At 40.8% G+C, this 27,660-nt stretch overlaps 1 protein-coding gene across 5 annotated transcripts in view; it reads left to right on the top strand.

The window, feature by feature from the left end:
• Positions 1–27,660, top strand: part of VAV3 (vav guanine nucleotide exchange factor 3) — a 211,646-nt gene that overhangs the window by 180,321 nt on the left and 3,665 nt on the right. For 2 of the 5 annotated variants that reach the window (XR_013987216.1, XM_081008604.1), the window contains exons 22-26: positions 2,848–2,882; positions 5,180–5,302; positions 6,268–6,355; positions 14,188–14,332; positions 26,450–26,604. Coding sequence is in view for 4 of the 5 variants with exons in the window: in XM_081008604.1 (XP_080864730.1) it covers positions 2,848–2,882; positions 5,180–5,302; positions 6,268–6,355; positions 14,188–14,332; positions 26,450–26,604 (546 nt within the window). In the remaining variant the exon portion in view is untranslated. Of the gene's footprint in view, positions 1–2,847; positions 2,883–5,179; positions 5,303–6,267; positions 6,356–14,187; positions 14,333–20,847; positions 22,489–26,449; positions 26,605–27,660 lie in introns of those variants that run through there. The other 3 variants (XM_081008607.1, XM_081008605.1, XM_081008606.1) reach the window with 3 other exon arrangements.

Here is a 27,660-nt window from a genome sequence, read left to right as displayed (position 1 = left end):
CTGCATCTTCCTCCTCTTGCTTTTGAATATCCTTGTTGGCAGAGAATTATACCCTAGCCACTGCCAGGTAAGCCTCCTTGCACGTGAGCAGAAGGGCAGTGTCGGTGCTGCCGGGGCTACAAGTGGCAGTAGGTGCTCAACAATTTTGGGGGCTTTCTTAAAAAAAAGCTGAACAGTTCCAGTGGCTTCTTAAAATGTTGGGGTGTCCTGGTTTTTCCTTTTTGAAATATGGCAACCCTACCAGATACATTGAAGGTATTCGAGTGTAATGTAATGTGTCATTTGTCCCTAAAGGGTTCCAAACCTCTTTCTGAACTCTAGTTTTAAATTGTGAACAATCCATTTGTAGGCAGTGCTTCTTTTCATTCCTGTTCTTGAGCTTCTTCTGAAGCGACTACATAATGTTTCACAGCTACAATTTTCTTACGCGATATAATGTTCCATAGAGAGGTCCACAAAAGCTATTTGAATGTTGTCATGTGTGCAGCAATTGCACATGTGCTTCCCCCCTTTCTCTCTTTTGAATCCATGTGCAAGTAGCAAAAAAAAGGAAAAAGGAAAAAAGGAAAAAGAAACAAAAAGGAGAAACACCTAAAAGCAAAACTCAGCAAAGCCCCAAAGCAAAATGAAAATTACCGCCTAAGGTACAGTTTTCAGTGAAATGCATTCTTATCAGGAATAAGTTAAGTCATGAAGCTTGCATAAATTTGCAATATGAATAAACATCAATTTTCAGCGTATTACAGGCAGACTCTTGCTAGAAAGATAAATTGATGCTTCACCACTGTTCACCTGGAAGGGCAAAGTATAAACATTCCCTTATGACAAATGATAACGGAGATGAGGAAACATCTATCAAATTTTCAGTGCACCATCGCTTTTACTATTATTATTAAATAACAGCCTTTACAACCAGCCCATATAAAAGTGCCCAGAAACAGTATAAAATACATACATCAAAAGGCATGAAGAATAAATATTGAATGAAAAATGGTTGAGGTCTGGAATATCTATACTATGGTGTGCTCTCAGATACACTGATAAAGCATTTTTTCTATCTGCAGTATGGAATATGTGGCAGCAAAAAGTCTTCTGTATTGGATAAATAACAGCTTATAATTCACTTTATTTCTTTCCATTTTTGTTGCGGTTAGTTACCATATGTAATCTGCACTATTTATTATCTCGACAGTCCTGTGATGATGATATCATTCCAGGGTTCGGGATTGCTTTGTATATTACAGTTTAGCAGATATGCCATGGCATACCCTGTACAGAGAGGAGGCGGTGGTGGTGATGTTATTCACTGTGCATGTGAAATAGACAGACGATGGTGATAAATATCCTTTATTTATATCCTGAATGTGTGCAGTTGCAAAACAGTTATAAATACGTAGATCCACTAACAAATGCAATAAAACAGTCCTCTAAATTAAAACTGGCAATTTTGCGCCATATATAGCAGAACAACCAAAAACAGATGGAATAGTAGAATCAGTAAACCAACCATTAAAATCTTGCCAAAGCAGTAGTCTGGGGCCCAGGCTTAAACATGCCATAGCACCACACTCGCATCTCCATCAGTGTGTATGAGTACAAGGGGAAAGAGCCTGGGGTAAGGTGGGGCTTCTGCTTCATCCTGGCAACATCTACAGAAATATCTACAGCATATCTACAGAAATATCTACAGAATATCTACAGAAGCCACTCGTTTCCCAGGCAGAAATATCACTCTCAAAATAACTTGGCTCCTCCACCCACTCTTCCCTTTTCCCCTTTTAAATAAATGCTGTTGATATATAGAGTTTAGTACAGGCATCGGCAACATGGTGCTGTGCCAGTATTGCTGGACTACAACTCCCATCATCTCTGACCATTGGCCATGCTGGCTTAGGCTGATGAGAGTTGGAGTCTACACCATATGGTTTGGCTGGATACTTTAAACAACTCAGTATTTGTACATGTTTCAGTAGATGGTGATTATTTTATTTTTATGTGTATCCTACCAATCTGACTGGGTTGCCCCAGCCACTCTGGGCGGCTTCCAACAAAATATAAAAACCTCAAACATTTTAAAACTTCCCTATACAGGGCTGCCTTCATTCAGATGTCTTCTGACTGTCGTGTCGCTGTTTATCTCCTTGACGTACACAGGGAGGGCGTTCCACAGGGCGGGCGCCACTACCGAGAAGGCCGTCTGTCTGGTTCCCTGTAACTTCATTTCTCGTAGTGAGAGAACCGCCCGAAGGCCCTCAGAGCTGGACCTCAGTGTCCAGGCTGGACGATGGGGGTGGAGACGCTCCTTGAGATATACAAAGCTGAGGCTGATCAACACCAACACTTTGAATTGTGCTCGGAAATGTACTGGGAGCCAGTGAAGATCCTTTAGGACCGGTGTTATATGGTCCCGGTGGCCACTCCCAGTCCCAGTCTAGCTGCTGTATTCTGTATTAGTTGTAGCTTCCGAGTCAATTTCAAAGGTAGTCCCACATAGATGACCATTTTATTGGCTGAAGTAGGAAAATTTATTACCAAATGTAATTAATGCAGACACCCATTATATATATAGCGGGGTGTGGGTGTGGGTGGGCATAGTCAGGTTTCTAAAGTTGTCACCTATCATAATTAAGTAGCTGTGCAGATGTATTTATGTGAACCAGTGCTGTAATAACACATTGTTTTAGTCATTAATTTTAAATAATGGGTAGAATTATAGGATTTCCTCAATTTTATGATCATTTATATCCTTGTCTTAAAGCTGTAGCACAACGCTATTTATTCAATAGAGTACATTACAATATTATGCATGTAATTTATTTTTTCTCTTTTAATTTTTTTCAATATTAGGTTCCTAAACCAGTAGACTATTCTTCCCAGCCATGGTGAGTGCTTCCAAACTATGTTTGTTTTCATTTTTGGTGGTGCCTGGGAGTTTAAATGAATAGCCCGAGCAAAAAAACCTGTTATTAATAGCAATCTAATTTGTTGTAGTTTAACCTTTCTGATCTCCTGCAGAAGGCATTTTGTTGCAATGTAGGCAAAAATAATTGAATATATGCACTGCCTGACGGCATTTTTCATAAGTTTACCATACTTTATGATTTTGACAGTCTGTTTATACCAATTTCTCTCTCTCTCTCTCTCTCTCTCTCTCTCTCTCACACACACACACACTAACTATCCCTTAGAGTAAAATCTAAGAATCTCATGCCAAATCTTAGATGAGACAGTCCCTGATCACCAGCATACTCTTTCTGTTGTTGTTGTTGTTGTTTTACTGCCCTTCATCAAGAGAATAAAATACAAGATAAAACTCCTCTATGCAAGTTCATGAACCCCAGCCACACCCCTCCTTACAGGTTCCCCTGATCTCAGTTTGTGGATGAGAGAGGTCTCATAGACATTGGAGGAATAGATAGTGATGTATCTATTCAGCCCAAGTGCACATGGGAAGTAAGCATTTTGCTTGCAAATTCCAGTTTCTGTTTGTCTTTGAGCTGCCTGGCTTCCTGGAACCTCCTGTTTGGTGGAAGGACCGTAGCTAAGTGACAGAGCATCTGCTTTTCAAGCAGAAGCTCCCCAGTTCAGTCCTGGCATCTCTGGCTTGGGCTGGAAGAGGTTCCCTGTCTGAAACCCTAGAAAGCCTCTGCCATCAGCATAGATAACAGAGGGACCAATATTCTTACCAGTATAAAACAGGTTCCTTTCTTGCCAACTAATTGGTATTCATTTTCCAAATTTTTAACAAATTAACAACAAATTAATTCAAATTTAACACAACATTTAAAATGGACTTTTCCACCCCCTCCTTTAATATGCTTCTTTCCCCTCCCTCCTTTGCTGGTCACAATAAGATACTTTTTCTTAATTTCTAATAGTTTTTCATCAATTCCTGTTTCCATCAGCTGTGCATGTTCAATTCTTGCTTAGACATTTACCTAACTAGTTTCCCAATATAAAACAGCTTCCTATGTTTGAATGGCCATCCACAATGATGTTGATGATAAATCAGGATCATGTGTTATATGCAAGCATATCATGTGATGCTTCCCCAACTTTTGACAACTGTCTCTCTCACACACAAAACTCTTCTAAGGGACAGGAGATTCTTATGCATCTCTGATGAAATACAGTAACTCAGCAGAAGTACTGGTCCTCACAAGCCATGGATAGGTGAAGGAGACTCATCCAGAACCTCACAGAAGCCATTAATTATTATTGCACAGCAGTGGTTATTGCAAGTTACACTATTATGTCTTGGCCCATTTTGGAATGACTAAGATATTGGTTATACTGCAATGAAGGAATCTGTATATTGTACCCAGCACTATTTTTCTAGGGAAAGAGGTGCTGGAACTGACTATGAACGCCACCCTCATTTTCTTAGAATGGCAATGGTGTCTACCCGAGAGGTGCCGGAACTGAGTTCCAGTTGAAAAAAAGCCCTGATTGTACCTATACTGGAATTCCTGTTCTAATCATAGAAGCAAAGTGCCATTGCATTCACTCCAGTAAGCAGATATGCCTTTCATGTACAAAACACCTTTGTAGACCCCACACATGTGAAATGGTTCTGTGCATGGAGCCCATCGGCTGGAATCCTAAATCCGCAATTGGTACTATGCAACACAGTCTATCTAGTCTTTTATATATTGTATGTGTTTGGATTATTAATGTATTTGGATGACTCTGTATGATTTTCTTGTCTAAACTTATGCCATTAGAGGCTAATAACAATAATAACAATAATAACAATGTAACACAGTTGAGTGAATGAAATTCCCATAATTGGATTCGCCACTGAGTATGTAGCAACCAACTTAATAGAGGTGGGTATCAGTTGCTGAAGAATATCAGGACGTGCATAGTCCACCTCTAGCCAAGCTCATGATTCTTGCTGGTGCAATCATTTATTCTGTTTCAGTGCTAGGTCGTGACCTATGTGGAAGGGCCTGGGCACATGCCACAAAACTTCAGCAAATCTTAATTTCCCCCACAACGCCACCTCGCAAGCTGCTTGCCAAACCAGCCGAAAACCCCAGCCTCGCTTGCGATGGGGTGGGTGGAGCTATGAGCTGCTCAGCTCACGGACATGCCCCTGCAAAGTGCCTTTGGCTCATCTGCTTAGTGTCCATTTTTAAGGAAAGTGTAGTTAGTAACTTCACACATTTTGTTGCAGGTATGCTGGAATGATGGAAAGGCCGCAAGCAGAGACTGAACTTATTAACCGGGTAAACAGCACATACTTAGTGCGGTATAGGACTACGGAATCGGGAGAATATGCCATCAGCATTAGCATTAAGTAAGTGAGAATTAATTCCCGCCTCTTGCAAAAGCATTTATCCTTTCCATTATTGTTTTAGCTCTTGTGTGAATAGATGTGACCAATAGACGACATTCTCATTGCCTGCTGCAGTTACATTTTGCGAAAAATAATATATTCTGTCATTTATGAAAATCTGGATAGTTTGAGAAGTACTTTTGCCTTGTTGATACAACTCATGAAACTTTTATTGAAGGTCAGGGTTCCCTAATCCAGCACAAGGCTAGTTAAATATACAGTGAAGCGTTTTTGCTTGTAAATCACGCCTTGTGAGTATGTGTGTGTGTGTGTTAGTCAGGATCTGCTGCTGCACCGACACAAATGCTCTTGCATTGCAATTGTGCTGCATTTCAGTCTGCACATCCTTCTTCATCTCCCACAAAGCCATTCAGGTTCATTTCCTTTGGTCTTCAGGCATCTTCTTTTGTTAGTAATCTGTTCAACGGAGGCTGTGGTGCAGTGCACTAATTAATGTATGAGTTAGGACACAAATGACTTTATGCTAGTTAGCATAAGGTGATTTAGTGGTCCATTTGCATTTTAACTAGAAAATGTTTAAAATTGATTTGACTACCAGCTGAAGTCAAATAGAATATTTCCCTTGAATTGATTGCAAATGGAAACAAGCTTAACGTCTAAGGAATATTAATTTTAAATAAAGCTGCCGGTCTGTTTTGTCAATATGAAGTTGAATGCAATCAGCATTACAGGATCCCATAATCAGATCTTGCTGGGAGGCCTTTTCTAAAATCTGAATTGTGTCTGCATCTTGAGCCAAACCCTAATAAATGTGTTTTGTTAATTAGGTGTCAAGGGTGTATTGGCATGGATATACATTTTGTCTTAAGAATTTATTTGTGTAGTGGTGGGGCATGCCCTCAAGTAATTTATTGATTGTTGCTGATTAAAAACACATTTATATTCATGTTATTCATTGCCCATAGGTACAATAATGAAGTGAAGCACATAAAGATTTTCACAAGAGAATGCTTTTTTCACATTGCAGAAAATAGGAAATTTAAAAGTTTAATGGTAAGCATCAGTTTTGATTTCTCTCTTTGTGAATATATCATCTAACTTTATCTTTTTGAAAACTGATTCTTTGCATTTCTAGAAAAAAAATACACAAGAACAATGCTAAAACAGTCAGTAAATTTTTTTACTGTTAGAATACTTAATATGGCTTCAGTGAATTGGTTAGCTTCTAAGACTGTTTGCATTCACAATGCTGGTGATCAAGTGGTAATTAAAAAGTTGAATCTGTCTTCCAACTGAGACAACAAATGCGACCAAGCACTGTAAAGCTGCCTACCCCCTCCATCCCCAGCCCAGTAGCTGGGTGGAAAAAGACTGCCCTTTATCAGAACACATTTCGAGGTCATCAAGCAACATGCTTATATGTTGCAGATAAACAGATCAAACTGCCTTGGTTTATTTATATAGTTTTATCCCTAGCAAATGAGTCACCCTACAAACATGTCAAGAATACAGGATATAGTCTTTCTCTATACTGCTAGTTTTTTCTTTGATTTGTCCTACTAGGAACGTTCAGTAGTTTGTGGTGTTTCATTATACTAATTAACATATTAATAATATACTTAGTCATGAATGTCCAGGCAGTCCATCCTACTAGATGATTAGAATTAGTTTGATCTGTAACACAGATAAAATAAAAATATAGTTTACTTTTTTCTCCCAGTGCGTGGATTTTGTAGCAGCAGGTTTATGATAGAGAAATGAAGTAGTTTTCATAACAATGCATAATAATCAGTGGAATTCACTGTTGAGATGGAAACTGTCAAAAAACAGTTTTTTGATGGATTGGGTAAATTCAAGGTCCACTAATGATCCCTTTATGTTCACAAACACTATTGTCTCTCAGTAACCAAGAGATGGATGAGTTATATATTCTTGCAGTTTCTGAATTTGCTTCTCAGGGATTTGTTTGGTAGTGGTATTAGATGTGATGACTCATTCGTCCTTTTGTCCTGCTACTTTGGTGCAGTCTTAAATGGGGACTTTTCCAAAGAAGCGTGTGTGTCACCAATTCTTCCCCTTTTTTATGCAAATTGTTGTATCTGAAGTAGTCCTGAGCAATCATTTGGGGTGGAGCTTTGGTCCAGTCAAGCCGTGCGATTATTGTGTTTCATAAATAACAGTACATTTCCCCTCTGCTTATTTGGTCTAAAGCTTGCCCTCATTGATTTTGCTTTTAGAGACTTAAAAGTGGCTGAATAGAATGAGAATATTGAATGAATTGCTGATGAGAGAGCAGTTTATGCATTATGCTTCCATTGTGCAAAGCAAAAAGCAGTGATTTGAAAGAACGGAATGATTAGATGTTATGCTAAACATTTTTATAAACAACTTGGATGATGGAATAGGGGATGCTCATCAAATTTGCAGATGACATCAAACTGGGAGGGGAACTAATGCTGCAGAAGACAGAATTGGGATTCAAGATGACTGGGCCCAAACAAAATAAATTTCAATTGGGACAAAAGTAAGGTTCTACATTTAAGCAGGAAGAACCAGCTGCACAAATATAAAATGGGGGACATCTGGCTTTTCAGTATTACATGTGAAAAGGACCTAGGGGTCTTAGTAGACCACAAGCTTAACATGAGGCAGCAGTGTGAGGCAGCAGCAAAAAAATTTAATGCTGTTATAGGCTGCCATCAACAGAAGTTCAGTGTCCCAATCTAGGGAAGTCATAGTGCTGCTCTAATCTGCCTTGGTCAGACCACACCTGGAGTACTGTGTCTAGTTCTGAGAATATTGACAAGTTGGAACATGTGCAGGGGAGGGTGACCAAGATGATCAAGGGTCTCGAAACCAAGCTTTAAGAGGAACAGTTGAAGGAGTTGGGTATGTTTAGCCTGCAAAAGAGGAGACTGAGAGGAGATATGATAGCCATATTCAGATATCTAAAGGGCTGCCACATGGGAGATGGAGCAAGTTTGCTTTATCCTGCTCCTGAGGATAGTGTGGCCAGAACATTCCCACAGATAGGACCTGAACCAGTGGCTTCAAGTTACAAGAAAGAAGATTCCGAATATACATCGAACTGTTCAACAGTGCAACAGACTCTGTCGGAAGGTGGTGGACTCTCCTTCCTTGGAGGTTTTTAAGCAAATGTTGGATGGTCATTTGTCATGGATGCTTAATTGAGATCCCTTCCCTGCAAGGTGTTGGACTAGACTAGCTGACCATTGGGGTCCCTTCTAACTCCACAATTCTGTGACTCTATGATTTTGCTTTGATCTCTGAACTTACTTCTTAGCATAACCAGAATTCAGGGATCATGCTCAGTCTGTTTGTACAAGGAATTTCAGAGATTTCTTAAAAATGTCTCTTGCATTCTTCCCAGATCCCTGTATCTTTATGACAGTGATAACTAATACTGTTTTGAGGAGGTGTTGCCTCCACTACAGCCTTTAAAATGTAACAGAATGAGGTGTTGAATTAAGTTTTCCGGAATAAGTTTGCCCAGAATAAATGATTATCATGTGATGTGATGGAAGGGAACATATTGATTTCATTTAGGTTTTGCTATTTTTTTTGGTATTGTGTTAAATTACTCTGTCCAGGAGTTAAGATCAGCCAGGCTGACCATCATTTGTGTCCCATCAGTGGGATTTGTGCATTGGGTGTGGTGTGGTGTGGTGGGCTTCCCCATGTAGCATCCCAGCTCTGGAACTTCCTATCCCAGCCATAGGCAAACTCGGCCCTCCAGATGTTTTGGGACTGCAACTCCCATCATCCCTAGCTAACAGGACCAGTGGTCAGGGATGATGGGAGTTGTAGTCCCAAAACATCTGGAGGGCCAAGTTTGCCTATGCCTGTCCTGTCCCTTGAAATTTGGTTTGCATCGTCACTGCTGTTGTTTAGTCAGCAGCTCAAAAGATGGCTTTAAACACAGGTGTTTGGGTGTTAACCCTGATGTTCCTTGGATATATTTGTGGTGTATCTTAGAGTTATTATTTATGATTTTATCAGTATTGCAATTTCCTTGAAATTGTTTTTACTCGTCTTGAGGTCTTTGGCTTATAAGGGCATGATAGAAATGATCCAGTTATATGTTTGATTGCCTCTGTAACTCAGATGATGCTTATCCCAAAACAAGCATCCCACCTAACTTGCAGTCCACAAAAACACTGGCAAGGAGGTCAGGTCAGCTGCCCATCCCTGTTCTGGCAGTGGCTTTTCTCTCTGACTCAAGTGAATTGATAACAACAGGAGGCCCAGGCAGGCTTTAAAGTTTGTTTAAGTGATTAATGCAAATAAGGTGTGGAGATATAAGAAACTGGAAAAGTGCTTAGGGTGGGGCCCCAATTATCACATCTTTGCTAACTGCAGCTTGCAGGGATTCCAGAATAAAAACCAAGGGAAGGGTGTGCCTGCTGAGCTTGATTTCCTTCATAAATGCAAGTTAGAACAAATATTTAGAATTCTAAAATTTCAAACTGTTGCCCTGAAATGTAAGATACTAAAATCCCCAAAAGATAAATAATTAAAAGTAGAAGAACTAGTGAAGAAAAGAGTCGTGCAAGAGGTGTAGGTACGTGCTTATCTTCCTTTAGATTTTAAAAGTTCTTTGTAGGATCATCTAGCTTATCATTAGAAATGCATGGTCTGCTTTACATCAGGCAGGAGAATTTTTGTTAGCTGTGTTTTAAAACCTGCTCCTCTGCATGGTTATTCAGAGGCAAGTCCCACTGAGTTCAGTTTACTCCCTTGTAGTTGTGTAAAGGACTTTCAAGGCCACAATGAAAGCCCAAGGAATCAATCCTGATTCCTGAATAAGAAACAAACCCCAGAGTGTAGCTCTTCCAAGCACTGGAGCATAGTTGCCAACTCCCTGGGGCCCTGGGTGCCTGAGCACCCACAAAATTCCCCATGAAGGGACCAGGCACCCACAAATTTAGGTGACAGGGCTGCATGGCACCCACAGCCCTAGGCACCCATGGTCACGGGGGCAAGCTGGCACTTGCCCTGGAGGCAGAAGTTGAATGCATGTAGCACTTTTTCATACTGAAAAGTATTTGGAACATGAGACTGAAGTGTGGCTCCAATAAAAACCCAAAACAACTGTGCCTTGACTATCTTGGGGTTTGGAAAATGTTCACATATGAACTGTTTGGTAGAACCAGAAAATGACAGCATTCCCAAAACTAAATACAAGTGCCATCTGGAAATGTTATATAATTTATCTTGATTGATTTTACTACCTTTTTGTCCCGGCTTTGCTCCAAAGAGCTCAGGGTGACTTGCAGGTTCCTTCCCCTATAGCAGGCATAGGTAAACTCAGCCCTCCAGATGTTTTGGGACTACAACTCCCACCATCCTTGACCACTGGTCTTGTTAGCTAGGGATGATGGGAGTTGTAGTCCCAAAACATCTGGAGGGCTGAGTTTGCCTATACCTGCCCTACAGCAACCTTGTGAGGTGGGTTATGCAGTGAGGGAGAGGGAGGGAGGGAGGGGGAGAGAGAGAGAGAGAGGGGGGGGAGGGAGGGAGGGAGAGAGAGAGAAGTACTGAGGCTCGTGAGTTTCATGACTCAGTGAGAATTCGATTCTGGATCCTCTGTGGTCTTTGGCACTCAAAGCACTGGACTATACTGACTCTCAAAGGGGAATTTGGAATCTGTACATTTGAGTAGTTTGTCTTGTTGCTTGCACTTTTGGGGAGTCAAAATGGTGCATGCTGTTCAAGATCATGTGATACGGCAGTGAATTATAATAAACACTTCAGTCTTGCAGAGCAGACATGCAGGCTACAGTTATCACTTTCAAACTGAAGCTCTTAGTTTATCATCACTGACACAGAGGTGTACCTTATAGTTCCATCATCACCTTTCATTTTGCATTCATCTTCTGATATACAGGTGGCTCTTGAAGGTGTGCTTTATGCCTTCCAAAGATAACAGGAGATGCTGCCTTGACCGGTTCTTAATGCCATCTGATGAATTATTTTTAAAACCCCTTCTTATCACAGTTCATCTTCTTTGAAAGTCAGCAGTTGTTGTTTCCAAGAGTCCTGATGTCTTGTGTGCTTAGTAAGAATCTTGTAGGCCAGCCCTTTTTTTCCACTGTTTGAAAGCCAGCAGAAAGTGGGGAGGTGAGATGGTGGCTTGTTCACAGACAGCTGACCTGCCGTTTTTGGGAACATTTGAAAGGCACAGGAAGAGGGAAGCAATCCTTTGACAAGGAGAACTGGAGCTTCCTTGCACACAGATGTTCGACACACACATAGACATGGGCACACACAGTATTCAGCTTAGCCCTATTTTGGCTTTCAGGCAAACTGTGGAAGAGAAGGGAGCACACATGTAAGCCCCACCCTATACCCCGAAGTGTGCCAGCTGTGTTTTAAACCTGAAGGTGTGAAGAAGAAGCGTTCCTGACCACAGGGATCTTTGGAGCGTGTTCAACTGAATGCATGGGGGTCTAATGTGGTGCCAGAGCATGTGGGGCATTTGGAGTTGGGCTGGTATAGACACCCCTGTCTTCCTCCACAGTTTAAGCCCTTATGTGTTTGCTCAAACACCTGAATAGGGCTGATGTCTAATAAGAAACTGAACCCGCGTGAGGCCTTCCGCGATTTTCTTCTCAGCTCCTTTTCTCATATGTTGCCGTCAGCAGAAAAGATACTATTGCACACTGTAGAGATAAAGGTAAAACAGAAATAGTGTTATGACAGCTTTTGTGTTTGGGGAGAAAGTCAACCCATCAGTAGGGAAGGTTTTCATGCTGGCAAGATTCCTGTAGATCATAAGCAGTTCAAAACTGAGCCAATCTTAATGATCGAGCCAAAGCTAAACCCTTCTAAGTCCCATTCATTCCAGTAAGTGTATTAAGTGTGTACTTGAATTTCTTGCAGTGGAAATCGAAATGGATTTAACTGTATAGCTTTGGTTGGATTGTGGTCAGTGTTTGGAAATCTCTGGGTCACCTGTGCAGTTTTAAGCACTTTGTATATACCGACATTTGCGAGAAGATATGCTGAAAAGGATTTTCTACTATGTCATTTTTAATTTTAAGGAACATATGATCATACAGTAGCATGTGAGGAGCTCAAAGGCATTTGGAAGTTTCAATTAAGAATTAGTTTGGTATATACGGTATGAGTTTCCTTTATGAGCGGTATGACTCATGAGCATTAAAAAAAAAGATCATTTGCTTACTGAGTTTTTTCTCACCTTCTAATGTATTCCTTATGCCACATGCCTGCACATTATTGTGTTGCTCCATGAAAATTCAACTTTTTCTTGCAACACAACTGAGAACAAGAGAGGGTTTTTAATTGGGCTGGAGGGCAGTAACTAGGGATGGAAGAACCAGCCTTTAACTGATGCTTGTCACTTCTGCATGTGTTTGCTCATAAGTCTGTTCCCTACTGTCTGTATTTTTGTTTTTAAATCAGCATTTAGGTAAGTATTTCAATACATGTTTCTAAAAATGATTTTCTTTAAACAGAAGCATTTTAAACAATCATTTTGATAAGTGGAGAACAGAGTCAGAAGATTCAGAAAGTATGAAACCTGGCTGATAGCTATGTGGCAATCCACACCTTAGTTTGGAACAGCCATATCAGGGCCAATTCATATTGAAATTCAGAAAGATTCTTCATGCTTCCATAACAGCCATATGAAATATCGGAAAGAAACAATAGTTGGCCCACAAAAATAAGATTCTGACAAAACAAAAGACTGTTTGCTTGGATGGTCTGATCGTACAGTTAACAGAATTCTCAATAACAATTGAGAGTTTAGAGTAAGGAGTTAACATTAAAGAACTTCAGCACATGTAACTACAAAACAACTGGACAGGAGTGTCTGGTTTGTTTATTGCAAAACTGTACATGTAGAAAACCTCGTTTTATCATCATTTTAAAACCTCACTTTCTAAGCTGCAGGAGAACTTCTGGTTGGTTGTTTTTACTGCTTCGGGATTAGTCAGTACGTTTGTCACTGGGGTTTTTACAAATGGTGATTGCTAACTTTTACAGCTGACCATTAGGAGTTGGATAAATGTATATGCTGATCTTGGACAATGAGAAACTTCAGCACAGTTTTAGTTTTTGTGTTTACTTGCACACTGGCTTGAGCGCATGCAAAGACTTCTACTTGTGTGGTATGGGTTCCTGGTGTGCATTACAAATAATGGCCTTCTCAAGGGTCAAAACATCATGTGAGTGGTTTGTAAGTGTATCAGGAAGCCAAACCATATGAGAAAAATATGTCGCATGCACCTGATGTGTATGTACAAGGAAAAATACAAGTGTAGAGTCAATGATAACCACGTGGGGAAAAGGAATGTGAGGTGAAAGTCACAAATGCCAGGCAAAGTAATATACATATATTAAGACTTACACCCCTGAAGAGGGGCTCACAATTCCCTGTGCATAGAAATGTAGGTGTCATGGTGAATGTTTCTAGCTTGGCATGATTGTTTCAGTGTGCAGGATATTTTTTCTTCTTAATGTGAGAATTGTTTCACTAAGAAGCTGACATGCTTACCCCCACCTGCTTTTTATGATAAATAGGCCAGTCTCACGTATGCAGATGCCCTCCAGCTTAATTCCTGAATGCTGAAAATGCAAATGCAATATCTCTCATGTATGAATTAAACCTGTACTGTTTGTGTAATTGGTGAGCCTTGTCTTCGATCTTTCGTCACACAAGTACCTCTTCAATAACAAGCAAAGAGTACCAGTATAATTCCAGTACTATTCCTGCACCGGTAGTGAACTGGGTGCATCTATTTCTATAAAGCTGCACTAAAGTTTCTGTGCCTTAAATACTGGTGGGAGAAGAGCACAAACTAAAGATTTCTATTCTATTTCCCCCTGTCTTCTGGAAGGAACTTGTGGAGTATTACAAGCACCACTCTCTCAAAGAAGGCTTCCGAAGTCTGGATACAACTCTCCAGTACCCATACAAAGAATCCGAAAATTTGCTGGACCAAAGGAGCAACAGAGCAAGTGGAAACAGAGCATGTGGCAACTGTGAGCATTAGAATTTGCTGTCATTTAATAACAAAGGAATAGCAGGAGGTTAAAAACATCTTCATTTTGCATTTTTGACACAGAACCAATTAATATGATAATGCTTTCAGCTAGGTTTTTTTTGTTTTGTTTTGTTTTGTTTCCCTGCAGCTAAGCAGAAACAGGATCTGCTGACAGGTTTATGAACAGGTCTAGTTAGACTTCCTGACTGCCTGTCCTTAAATCAAATCACTGCTCAAACATCTATTAAAAATGTAAGTGAGCGATTGATTTGTAAACAGACATTTTGCATTGGCTGCGCTGTTTTCGGCTACATGAATTAATAAACATGTAATTCTAATCTTGCATTTGGCATTTAAATGAATAATTTGTGCGATTTAAAACCATAGATTATAGAGCAGAATTTCTGTGAAAAAAACTTTTCTTAACAGATTTTCCTCTACAATGTTGCTCTTGTTAGAATATCTTTCTGGGGCCTGACTAGATATTGAATGGAAGGCTTTGGCATGAGAACCTGAATCACCATCGAACATCGAAAATTCATTAGGGGAAAGGCTCATATTTGAAGAGAAAAGGCTGGGTGTGTGCAGTAATAATAATAATAATAATAATAATAATAATAATAATAATTTATTATTTATACCCCGCCTATCTGGCTGGGTTTCCCAGCCACTCTGGGCGGCTTCCAATGGAATATAAAAACAATACAGCATCAGACTTCCCTAAACAGGGCCAATAGACAATGAACAATGGCTAGAGAAAAGAAGTTTCAGAAGGGGAATGCAGTGGAAAAGCAATAGGCAGGGGAAGGGTTAAGCTTTCCCACTTCTCCTCTCCCCTAACATCTAATGACAACCTGCTGAATATAGTCACAATGTGTTACTGGACTACAACTCCCATAAACCCTGACCATGAACCGTGTTGTCTGGGACTGATGGGAGTTGTAGGCCAACAACCTTGGTTGTTTGGTTCGGGAGCCAAAGTATACACATACCAAGGCGTTCGAGAACCAAGGTACGACTGTATATAAAATTCATCTTTTTAGACATAAGGAATTGAGTGTGGCCTAATAATATTCCATTGATAAATGGAAGCATGTTGATAAACTGCCAGATGATTGGTAGATGTTCTTCAAAAACAAAATTGCACTGTTTTAAGCAAAGTAGGTCCATAGAACACTCAATATCTGATAAGGAGGAAGGAATGCTTTTAATGTTGTTGACAAACAAACAAAAAGATCCCATTATGGCCACTCATGGCTCTAATTTTGAAGAGCCCGTCACTTTTTGCTCATTTTAGATGTTTACCTCTTATTTCCGAGAGCTTTTTATTTAGCAGACGAGGCTTGTAGGAAAATAAATAGGACACTCTCACATATGTTGCTTAAATCAGGCAGTTTTTCTATCACTTTGTAATATGGATGTAACACCTGCATTGCCTATAGCACACTGTAAGATGGGAGACACCTGAATTGCCAGCAGTACATGTGGAAAGGATCTGGTGGTCTTAGTAGACCTCAAGCTTCACATGAGTCAACAGTGTGATGCAGCAGCAGCAAAAAAAGTGAATGCTATTCTAGGTTGCATCAACAGAAGTACTGCTCTATTCTGCCTTGGTCAGACCACACCTGTGGTCTGGACACCACAATTCTGGGCACCACAATTTAAGAAGGATATTGACAATCTGAAATGTCTGCAGAGGACGGCAACCAATTCCTACATTGCTGGGGGTTGGACTAGGTGTCCCTCAAGGTACCTTCCAGCTCTAGAATTCTACAGTTCTACCTTGTCTGCAGTGGTGAAGTAAGATCTACTTGCCAGTCCAACCAGCTTTTGTATGTGGAATGGGGAGGGGCTGCCATCTTGTCTGTCTCAGACAAAAAATATGCCTTTGGCCATCTTCATAAATCCCATTGAATTCAGCAGGACTTAGTTATGTGTGTGTGTGTGCATAGAATTAAACAAAATTATCTTGTCTTTCCTGTTGTGTTCTCTACTCCCCATTCGGTTCTCCCCATCAAACAGTCTTTGTTATTTTGCCAGTTTATGATTTTCTTTTCTTTTCTGCCTAACTCCCCTTTCTAATGCTTATTTCAGTTTCTAATTCATGTACATGCATTCCTTTTTCCTTGCAATTGCTTGAGAGCTTTTAAAATCCCCACTTCTTTCTCTTGTCTCACTTCGTTTCATGGGTCTGTTATTTTATTCTAGTTATTCTTGTGTAGGAACAGGCACAGGTATCGTACACACATTCTTGTTAAATTAGTAAATGCAGCTAACGTTAATATAATTAACTCCTGCTTCTCTTCCCCTGACTTTCCCCTGTTGAGCATGAATATCTAAAGCGGGATTGTAGGTATGTGGTTAACTGAATGTGCCTATGATCCTCCCCATGGCTGGGAACTCTGCATGAGTATTGTAACCAAGGAGGATAGTAACTGCATTCATGCAACTGGATTTATGTCTCCCCTATTGATCTTCTTGCTTAGTGCAGGCCTGGCACTTTGCTCCACAGATACAGATACATTTTGAGAACTCCTGAATAGGTCTACAGTTTTGGGCCTGATTCAGATGGGACAACAAAAAATGTGGTTTGTTATTAGAAGGAGCCACACTAAACCCTTTGGGTTCAAGGGGAAAGAGATCTGAAGCGTTTGCTTCAAGTTTTGCTTCTTCTGATGTTTGCCATTGCAGCAGAAAGTAGTTTGTGCAAGCCTCTGTTTCCAAACCAGAATCTGAAGTCACAGTTCTGTTGTGGTTTCGTTTATATCTGCTTTGAACACAAAACCAGTTTGCAGCGTTCACATGAAGTGGTCAAACTGCTGTATTCTACAACTGGAAGCAGAAGTTTGGGGAGTGTGGGAACTAAGGTTGTACTCATCATATATTACTGCTACATTTGAACTGGGCTTAGGCGTCTACTCTGTTCACAGTTTTAATGGGATTAATATCCTGTTCTGACCTCATGCTATGTATCCTCATCTAACGTTAGGTCCTCAGTTACTTCACTGTTTAAATAATTTCACTATAATAACTAATAGTTTATACTCATACCTACTTTCTACCATGTGAATAGTAGTTTATGAAAAAATTCTACTCTTTTGTTTATTCACCATGCCAGGGTGCACCAATCTTTTTGGGTCCATGGGCACATTTGCAAACTGTTTTAGGTACCAGACACACACTATAACCAAGTACATACCACACCCTGTTATTATGTTGACCGTAACATAAATGCTTCTTTGAAGCCTCATTTCAGCAGGTGGAACGGCAAGGGCTAGTCAGGTGCCAGGGAAGGCTTCCACCCATGGGTGCAACATTGATGATTTTGCACTATGCCATTTTAAACACACACACACACACACACACACACACACACACACACACTTTCCAAAAGTCCAACCAGTTCATATTTGATTTACCCATATTCATGTGGTTCATCCAAGTCTCTTAATATCCAGAAGAATCTTGCCTTTTTCCTTTACAGAAGTCCTGTTGATTTGCCTCACAAATGCTTGCACACATTTCTGATACAATTTGAAAACATGATCCAAAGGCACATTTAAGAAGCCACACTGAGTTCTAAGGGTAAAGTGGCTGATAAATCACCAGTGAAGTAATTAAAGGCTGGATTCTCCTAACCCAGCCTTCCTCAACCTGGTGCGCTCTAGTTATTTTGGACTACATGGAAGTCGTAGTCATTGGTCACGCTGACTCTGACTGATGAAAGTTGTACTCCAAAACATCTGAAAAGCAGCAGGTTTCCAGGGGAAGATGTTTCTAAGGATTTCTCGGCTGTGTTGCAAAAAATAAAAAATAAAAAGAATGTCCTATTCCTTAGTTTCACCAAGAAAAGACTCCACGTGCCCTCCCAGAGCCTATATGTAAAAACTATTTTCTTGACCTTCCTTTTTGGAAAAGGAATCAGTGACTTGTCCAGAGTGGGACTGGAAATCCATAGCTGATTAGGAATTTGAACCTTCATCTTCTTAAAGTCTCAGGCTAGCATCCTCTCATCTTATATCTCCATATAAAATGTTTAAAAAGGGAAAATAGTGATCTAACCTGCTCCCTTCACCTCAGGCTAATAGAGGGGAGTTGGCCAAGGGTTTTGCTAAGAGGCTCAGTCCCAACCCAGGAACAATTTTCCTCCATAGAATGTGAAAGAGAAGTATACCTTACCAGCCTTCCTTTTCAACCTGCTAATCCTGCAGCATTGCTCAGTTGTTGGAAAAAAAAGAAGAAGTAATATTGAACTAGATTGGAAAATTGTCAGCTATTTCTTGGTTTCTTATTTCTATTCAAAATGTGGTTGAGGCCATAATTACATGGTTCTTTTGCAATGACCTTGTGGGATCCAGGAAATAGCAGAGTGAGCTTTACTGCAGCCTATGATGATTACTTGTGCATTTTTGGGCCTATGTGGTTTCTAGGGCAAGGTTGGAGTCAGGTATTCTGTGCCACATTATTTGTTGATTTGGGCTATGGTGGAGTAAAGGTGGCACTGTGGTCTAAACCACTGAGCCTCTTGGGCTTGCCGATCAGAAGGTAGGCGGTTCAAATCTGCGCGATGGGGTGAGCTCCCGTTGCTCTGTCATAGTTTCTGCCAGCCTAACAGTTCGAAAGCATACCAGTGCAAGTAGATAAATAGGAACCGCTGCGGCGGGAAGTTAAACAGCATTTTCATCTGCTCTGGCTTCCATCCTGATGTCCCATTGCACCAGAAGTGTTTTAGTCATGCTGGCCACATGACCCGGAAAGCTGTCTGTGGACAAACGCCGGCTCCCTCGGCCTGAAAGCAAGATGAGCGCTGCAACCCCATAGTTGCCTTTGACTGGACTTAACCATGCATGGGTCCTTACCTTATTTACCTTTTTACCTTATGATGGAGTACCAAGACCCTTCTGCTTTCTGCTGCACTGGAACGTCAGGAAAGTGAAGGGGTGAAGTAAGTCGCAGCCACTTTCCATATGAGCTAGTACTATGTGCAAGGGAAGGGGGACAAATGTAGTCTCCAAGGAGAGAAAGAAAAGAACATAAGTTCTTTCCCTAAAGAACTCTCCTATTGCATACACTCCAACACTTCTCCAATGAATTATTATTCTTATTCCATAGGAAGAAGAATTTTATTATTTATACCCCACCCATCTGACTGGGTTGCCCCAGCCACTCAAGGCTGCTTCCAACATATATAAAAACATAATAAAACATTTTAAAATCTTCCCTATACAGGGCTGCCCAGATGTCTTCTAAAGGTTGCACTCCTCTCCTTGGCTTGGGAGTCGCCTAACTACATACCCTCCAACATTTTTCTGATGAAAATAGGGAAAAGCGGGACATTCCAGGACCACATCAGAAACTGAGATAGGCTTCTGTAAATCCAGGACTGTTCCTGGAAAATAGGAACACTTGGGAAGGTCTGCGTACCACATGTGATAAGAGAAGTTGCACATATTAAACTTGTGTTGTCTTTGATTCAGGAAATGACAGCAGTGATGTGGCTTATTTATGCTCTGCATGGTGCTGCCCACAATACAAAGTGGTACATCTACCAGTAACCATTGTGCATGCATTTTGCTGCCCTGTCATGAACAGGAGTGTTGTTGAAACAACAATTCAATCAACTTCTGCATGCATACCTTTTTCAGTGAAAATCAGCCACAAAACTGGGAAGTTTGAATTCATATTATTTTGCTTGTTTATTCTAGAAGCCACTTGCTTTATTTATTTAATTAACAGGCCTCCCCCCTCCAACTCAAAGTGACACACGCATTTTCCTTTCCTTGCTTCTCCCGTGCCCCAAATTAACAATCCTGGGAGATAGGTTAGACTAAGAGAGAGTGGCTGGTCCTATAAGCTTCATGGGTGATTGGAAGTCTGAACTTGGGTCTTCCCCACCATAGTCTTGACGCTCTAAGCACTAACAATGCCACGCTGGCTTTCGAAATGCCCGCTGCTCCAGGGTGGAAGGCATTGACTAATGGCTTCATTCTGCACACTGTGCATTGAGACTAATTCTGAAGTGGGGGAGGAAGTGGTGGGGAATGGAGCTATACAAGTGGAGGAGTTAGAGCAAATCCACAGCCTCTGTACCTCAGCTCGGTAAGAGGGGAAGAAAAGGGGAAAAAAGAAGGCACAGATTTTTGAGTTTGGGGAGTCTGAAAAAAACACCAAGTTTCTTCAGGGAAATCCATGTTTCCTGTTAACAGAGACAGCCACACCATACCTCTGAAACACTCTTATACCATTTTATGAGGTATGAAGAATGCAGGAAACTGTAGTTCGTTGCAGGTGCTTGGAATTGTGTAGGTCTGTGAGGCCAGCTCCCTTAACAAACTACAGTTCCCAGGATCCTGTAGTTAAAAATAGAAGAGTGTTTTAAATCTATGGTGTGGGTTGCTAATATTTCAATATCATTTAACCAATTTTATCATCAGTATTATATTACCAATATTATTTTATCAATATTTCAATGTCATTTTGCTTGTCTCTCTCTTTTTCCTTTCTTTCTCTAAGCCCCTTCTTTGTTCTGTGGGTTTTCTTTTGTAACTCCTCCAGACTACAGCTTTGTTCCCCCTTCCTCCACTCCTTTCTGGTCAGGTACTGCTTTACTGCTTTTATATTTCTTCTCAATTTGCTTCTGTTTTGCAAATAAAATATTTCTGTTTCTGTGTGCAGTGCAAGCTAGGGAAGGGACGGATTCTCCCCCTGCCCCCCCCCCATTTGAATATAATTTGACTAAACACCAAATTATGGTTTATAAAGATGGTCTCAAAGCCTTTTGAAAGTGACTTATTTCTGAACAGCTACCCCACGGCTGGGAGAATATTTAACCTGGCCAAACAAGTGAATGGGGCACCATTCAGTGGGATTGCCATGTGATCTCACACACAGATGAACACATACAAAGGTTGGTTGGCCAGTGTTTTCTCAGCTATGCAGGTGCTGCTCTCAAATAGGTGATTGCCATACATTTGTGAGAATGTTGAAAGGCCATCAAGGCTGATCCTGGAATAATAATATGCATTCAGAATTTGCAGTTCTACACAGCTGTGGCTGAACTAAGCCTAATATGTATGATCATGATGATACTATAAATAGCTGTTGAACATCTCAAATTACCATATTCTATCTGGACATAGTCTCAAAATCTGAAAACAATGCTTTTGTGAATCAAAATATTCGTCCCATCCCTAAGTCAGAGCTTAATGCAACAGCATTCTTTGGTAAAATACTTCAGTCTAAAAAAACAACAACCTTCATTAGAGTTTTGCATGCACACTATCCATCTGTTTTTATTTTCTATGCATTTGTATTGTGTTTCTTATTCTCTTTCAAACTTTTATTGTACGTCAAGAAGCATTTAGAATTTTTTAAGATGCCACAAAGGGCCAAGTTTCTTTTTTCTTTTAAGAGCAGAGAGAGCTCTACGGATGTGACCTCTGCTGTTATATATCTATTTATATTTACAGCTCACCCAGTCCTAAAATGTGTTTGTGTGTTGTGTGCGATATCAGTAAAAAAAGGTCTTACATAGAGTAAAAATCATCACATGATAGCTAAAAGAGACCCTCCATAGTCAGAGTGAGCATATTTTATTAGAAATACAGGATATAACTATCCATACCTAGGACTGCCAATCTGGTAGGTTAAAAATATGAGGAATTGATTCAAATATAGCCTGGAAACAGAACCTCTGGACTGCCAGATGTTGTTGGACAACAACTGCTGCAGACCTTGACCATTAGACATACTGGCTGGGGCTGATGGGAGTTGGAAATCCAACAACATCTGGAAGTCCATAGGTGCCCCATCCCTGATGAGATGGTTTGGTGGGCCAGGAGATGGAGGCTGACAAATGTAGTCTCAGTAGCAAAAGGATGGGTGGGAAAGAAACTTCCACAAACTTGAGGCAAATCTGCCAAATGGCAAGTAGGATGCATGACAGTCAGCAACTCTGTTAGCTCCTCTGCTTTGCAAATCTTTTTGGGGCTTCTGGTTGGCTAACTGTTCTAGACACAGTGACTAAAAGAAGATTAGACATTTTTTCTGAAGGTTACTGACAGCCACAATGGCTAAATGGAGCCTCTGTTTGTAGACCTGGTTTACCTCCAAGGGGATACAAGTAACAAGGAAGGACTGGTTTCTTCATGACCTGTTTGTGGAAGCAGGATTTCAAATGAAATCCTGGCTTAGTGGAACATCTGTCACAAAATCTTGCTTCATGTGAGCAACCCCTTACTTAAAGTCCTCCTTATTTAGCCTCTGTGCATTCTTGGAGTTCCTGTCCTCATGGTTGCTGCTTTCCTCCTGTCATAGTTGACATCTCCTTAAGTGATGTAAGGGAAAAATTACAGCATTTGACAACTTTAATAATAATAATAAATAATAATATTTTATTTATATCCTGCCCTTCCGCAGCCAAAGCCGGGCTCAGAGTGGCCAACAACAGTAAAATAATACAACATTCTAAAATCATTTCATTATAAAATTAATTCAAATCAAATTAATGGCAACCATTGGGCTAGAGTTCTGTGAGGATTGCCAAAGGAGGGGGTCAGGCTGTGCCCTGGCCAAAGGCCTGGTGGAACAGCTCTGTCTTGCAGGCCCTGTGGAAAGATGTCAAGTCCCTCAGGGCTCTAGTCTCTTGTGACAGAGTGTTCCATCAGATCGGAGCCACAACCGAAAAAGCCCTGGCTCTAGTTAAGGCCAGCCTAACCTCTCTGTGGCCTGGGACCTCCAATATGTTTTTGTTTGAAGACCGTAGGTTCCTCTGTGGGACATACCAGGAGTGGCGGTCCCGTAGGTACGAGGGTCCTAGGCCATATAGGGCTTTAAAGGTTAAAACCAGCACCTTAAACCTGATCCTGTACTCCACCGGGAGCCAGTGCAGCTGGTATAGCACCAGGTGAATGTGATCTCGCAGTGAGGACCCTGTAAGGAGTCTCGCCGCGGCATTCTGCACCCGCTGGAGTTTCTGGGTCAGTCTCCAGGGCTCAACTTTGGCAAAAGTGTTGGTTTATCGCCAGTAGTGGATAATGTTTACATATTGGAAACGTAAGCGGTAATCAAATGGCGGATTCTCTTATTCCCTCCCCCTTCCTTTTCTCCCCAAAGTATTGATGTAGTCTTATATTTATAATACTGGCTGCTTAAAGGGATTGTGCATTAGGTAGTATAGTGACAAAAACAGGGCATAATTTATTTTCAGGCTGTGATTTTATATCAGGCATTTCAATTTTGGTCACCGAAGTGTGTACAGTTATTATTTCCCCCCAAAGTACAGTATCTATTACTGTTATGGGAAAACTGCCGCAGTGTGTAAAATATTGCCTTTTGGTACCATATGAGTCTACAATAAACTATGACACAAAAGCATGTGCAGCAATTTTGGAACGCAAATGATGATCTTCATCATAGCTGTCTATATATTTTTCTCCTTTGGATGCCATTTTATATATAACTCTTGTGGTTTTAAATTGGGGAAAGCCAGTTCTTCTGTCTGCAATGGCCTTTTTGTTTTGTTGGGATGGTGGCTGGGTGGTGGAAGTGCTTTCCCCCCTATGATGAAATAATTTGGGTTCAATAAATGTAACCACCACCACCCCTCCTCAGTTTGCTGTGATAATGATTGTGCCTTTGTACCCAAGAATCATTTTTTGCAGTGATCTGAGAAATTTCTTTCCGTCTTCACTGCTCTAGTTGGAATTTACATGAAGTCACTTTGCTTGACTTCTAAGACTAGCTTGAAGGGAGTGGCTTTGCCTCTCTCTGTCTCTCTTTCTCCACCGTAGGATCAGCAGCCATTACTCTGGTCCACACCCCATCATTTATTGAACTGCTTGGACATTGTGCCAATGATATTTTTAATGTAGGGAAATGCAGATTATGGCATGCCCTTCCTTTTAGCTCTACCCACTGATTTCTTCCTGTTAAGGAAGGATTTTTTTAAAACATCAGAATATATATTTTTAGCTGCTTAAAACTTTTTTATTTTCTAATAATTTTTAACTGTGGACTGATTTGGTTGTTGATGTTTTATAATGTATTCCCCCCTGCTGTTTCTAGGCTTAGGTTGCTAGCACTTGAGAGCCAGTGTGGTGTAGTGGTTAAGAGCAGTGGACTCGTAATCTGGTGAACCGGGTTCGATTCCCTGCTCCTCCACATGCAGCTGCTGGGTGACCTTGGGCTAGTCACACTTCTCTGAAGTCTCTCAGCCTCACTCACCTCACAGAGTGTTTGTTGTTGAGACTCCTTAGGGTAGTGATAAAGCAGGATATAAAATCCAAACTCTTCATAATGCTGCAAATAATTCTTATTGACTTGATAGCACTATTCAGTCCAATTCCTGGTCCCTTGCATGTTTTTGTTTTTTTTAATCTTCTGCATGGCTTCATTCCTGAATATGAGCACAACAATGTTCAGTTTTGTCATCTAATTACTTATCTCAAGCATCTTACCCTGCCCTTCAAGAACAACAAAAACAGGGTTTCCAGAGTGAAGTAACATCCCCTCTACTTCCAGCTCAGTCGCTAGAGCATGAGACTCTTAATCTTGGGGTTGTGGTCTCAAGCTCCATGTTGGACAAATTTTTTTCCTGCATTGCAGGAGGTTGGACTAGGTGACCATTGTGGCCCCTTCCAACTCTACAGTGATTCTGTACAAGTAGCAAGTCAGTCCTTGTGCTCAGGCTTGCAATCTAAGAGAAGTTATACAAAAGGAAGAAAAGGTTGGGGAGGGATGCAGGGAGGAAAGCAAATTGAACCAGCTAGTTAAATAGTTCTTGTAAGGAACAGCTGGAGTGGAAACAGCTCATAAAGAGGAGCAGGCAGAACTTGCCAGTGTCTCAGCTGACCAAACGGTAGGTCTCTGCAGCTCCTTCTCTCCTTCCGCCTTACCTGGTCAAATGGCTGGTGCTAGACTAGATAACATGCTACCTAGATGATGTGTGATTTACATCCTTTTTAAGATTCTGGCTGATTGCTTGTGATCATTAATGCCCCACTGATATATGCACACCAGCCTGTGTGGGAAGGAGGTGCTCATTTGTGATAATACTCCACATAGCTGCAGTGTGTGTATTTGTGTATGGGGGGGGGAGGAGGGAAAGAGGGGAATTAAAAAGCCATTTATTATTTATTTAAATTTATACATAGAATAATAGAATTGTAGAATTGGAAGGGATCCTGAGGATTATCCTTGCAATGCAGGAATCTCAGCAAGTTAATACATGACAGCACTTGATTGTTTTTTGTTTTAAAAAGCTTAAAAGCAGTTTACAAAGAGATAAAACAAATTTGACTGGCCCATGCCCTTTGTTTCTTACAGTGCATTCTCATGCATATTTACTCAGAAATAAGTTCCATGGGGTCTTATTATCAGGAAAGTGTGCCTAGAATAATTAGGCTTAGAATCGCAGGACGAGGAATGGGGGGAATGACTCATGATAAAAACAGCAACACAAATTTATAGTGGAAACTTTTTTTTAATTCTAAGGCTCTTTCTCTGAGGTTATACTGCTGTACTGCTAAGTGAAGTGATTTTTTTTTAAAAAAAAATAGGTTGGGATTGTCTAATTACTTATACCGTCCTGAACCTAAGCAGAGGTCCTTAGAAATATGTTCTGTTTATTTCAACAGAATGACCAACATCCAATGAGCCCCATATATGAGCAATTTGTGTGTGTGTGTGTGTGTGTGTGCAAAAGTGCTGATTTTTTTCTCTTTCTTTTTGCAACCCTTCATGTTACTCAGGAGGGTCTCCCAACATTTCACATGCAAAAGCCTCAGGGTGTGTGTAGAATAATACCTACGACCCATTTGGTTCCCAGTCAATGTATATTTAGGATGATTTCCCCTACTTTTTCTGGGTTTCTGTTTTGGCTTTGTTTAAAACAAACAAACAAACAAACAAACAAACAAACAAACAGAAAAGTCTAGTCAAGAAAACATCACACTGAATGGATTTCTTTTGCACTTTTTCATATGGTCAGCTTGCATTTTTGTGTTTAAAAATACATTTGCTTGCACTTGTACTACAGTTGTATGCCGTGCTGAAATAATTCAACAGCTACGCAGTTAGTGAATTTCTAATTATGTTGCCTTCCTGTGTTCCCAAGCAGTGCTGAGTCCCAAGGTTCTCGGTATAGCGATTGCCCGCTATGACTTCTGTGCACGAGACATGCGGGAACTGTCCCTGGTCAAAGGAGATGTGGTCAAAATTTACACCAAGATTAGTGCCAATGGCTGGTGGAGAGGTGAAGTAAATGGAAGGGTAGGTTTATGTTTTTGAAAGCATACTTTTTGTATATTTTATGCTTTGAAGAATGTTAGCAAATGCTTCTTTAATTTTGTTCTGTTTATTTGAACTATTTTTTATCTTAACTTTCTGAGGTTTGAGCTGAAATACAGTGGTACCTCAGGTTAAGTACTTAATTCGTTCCGGAGGTCCGTACTTAACCTGAAACTGTTCTTAACCTGAAGCACCACCTTAGCTAATGGGTCCTCCTGCTGCTGCCGTGCCACCGGAGCCCGATTTCTGTTCTCATCCTGAAGCAAAGTTCTTAACCTGAAGCACTACTTCTGGGTTAGCGGAGTCTGTAACCTGAAGCGTATGTAACCTGAGGTACCACTGTATGCTATTCCTTGAGTCCCTTTGTATTCAGCAGGGCTTACTCTAAGCGGAGATGCCCAAGGTTGCACTGTTAGGGTCTTTAACCAAACTAGAAAATAAAATACTTAAAATGAATAGTGCTCAACAATCGGCAAATTAAAATGGCATAAGCAGCAGCAATATAGCTTTCAAAACATTTCTATGGGAGACCAGGAGCAGCTCTACCACGCTGGTGAGTTCATTCCTGAGCCAGAGGTAAAGGCACCTGGAAGTGGTTCCAAACTGCAGAACTCAGCTGCAGCTGGGCTTGTCCAGGAAGAGGCTGTCTCAAAAGATGTGTGAGCCCCAGGCCACAAATGGCATAAAAGTAAGCACTGGCACTTTAAATTTAGTCTGGAAGCAAACCAATATCAAGTGTTGCTGATTGCAATTCCAGCTTAAGCATTTGAGTTGTCTTTCAGGACAGTCCCCCCATAAAGCACATTGTGGAAATCAATTCTAGGCATGATGAAAGCATGGGAAACTGTATGTGAGCATGTGAAACACTTCTCAAAGACAGTGCAAAGCCAATGCAGTTAATAGAAGATGCCTCCAGTCCCATGCTTGTCTTAGGAGCAAGACAGATGCTTCAGCCACTGTTTTGTTTGCTTGAGTAGTGTTCAATGTCTTGAGTACATTCACTGTCCTTATTGACTATGCAGTGAGTATAATTTAACC

This window comes from Podarcis pityusensis (genome assembly GCF_964106645.2).
Source record: "Podarcis pityusensis genome assembly, chromosome: 6".
Lineage (NCBI taxonomy): Eukaryota > Metazoa > Chordata > Lepidosauria > Squamata > Lacertidae > Podarcis > Podarcis pityusensis.
Note: the sequence above shows the minus strand (reverse complement) of the source record. Positions and strands in the feature narration are given on the sequence as shown.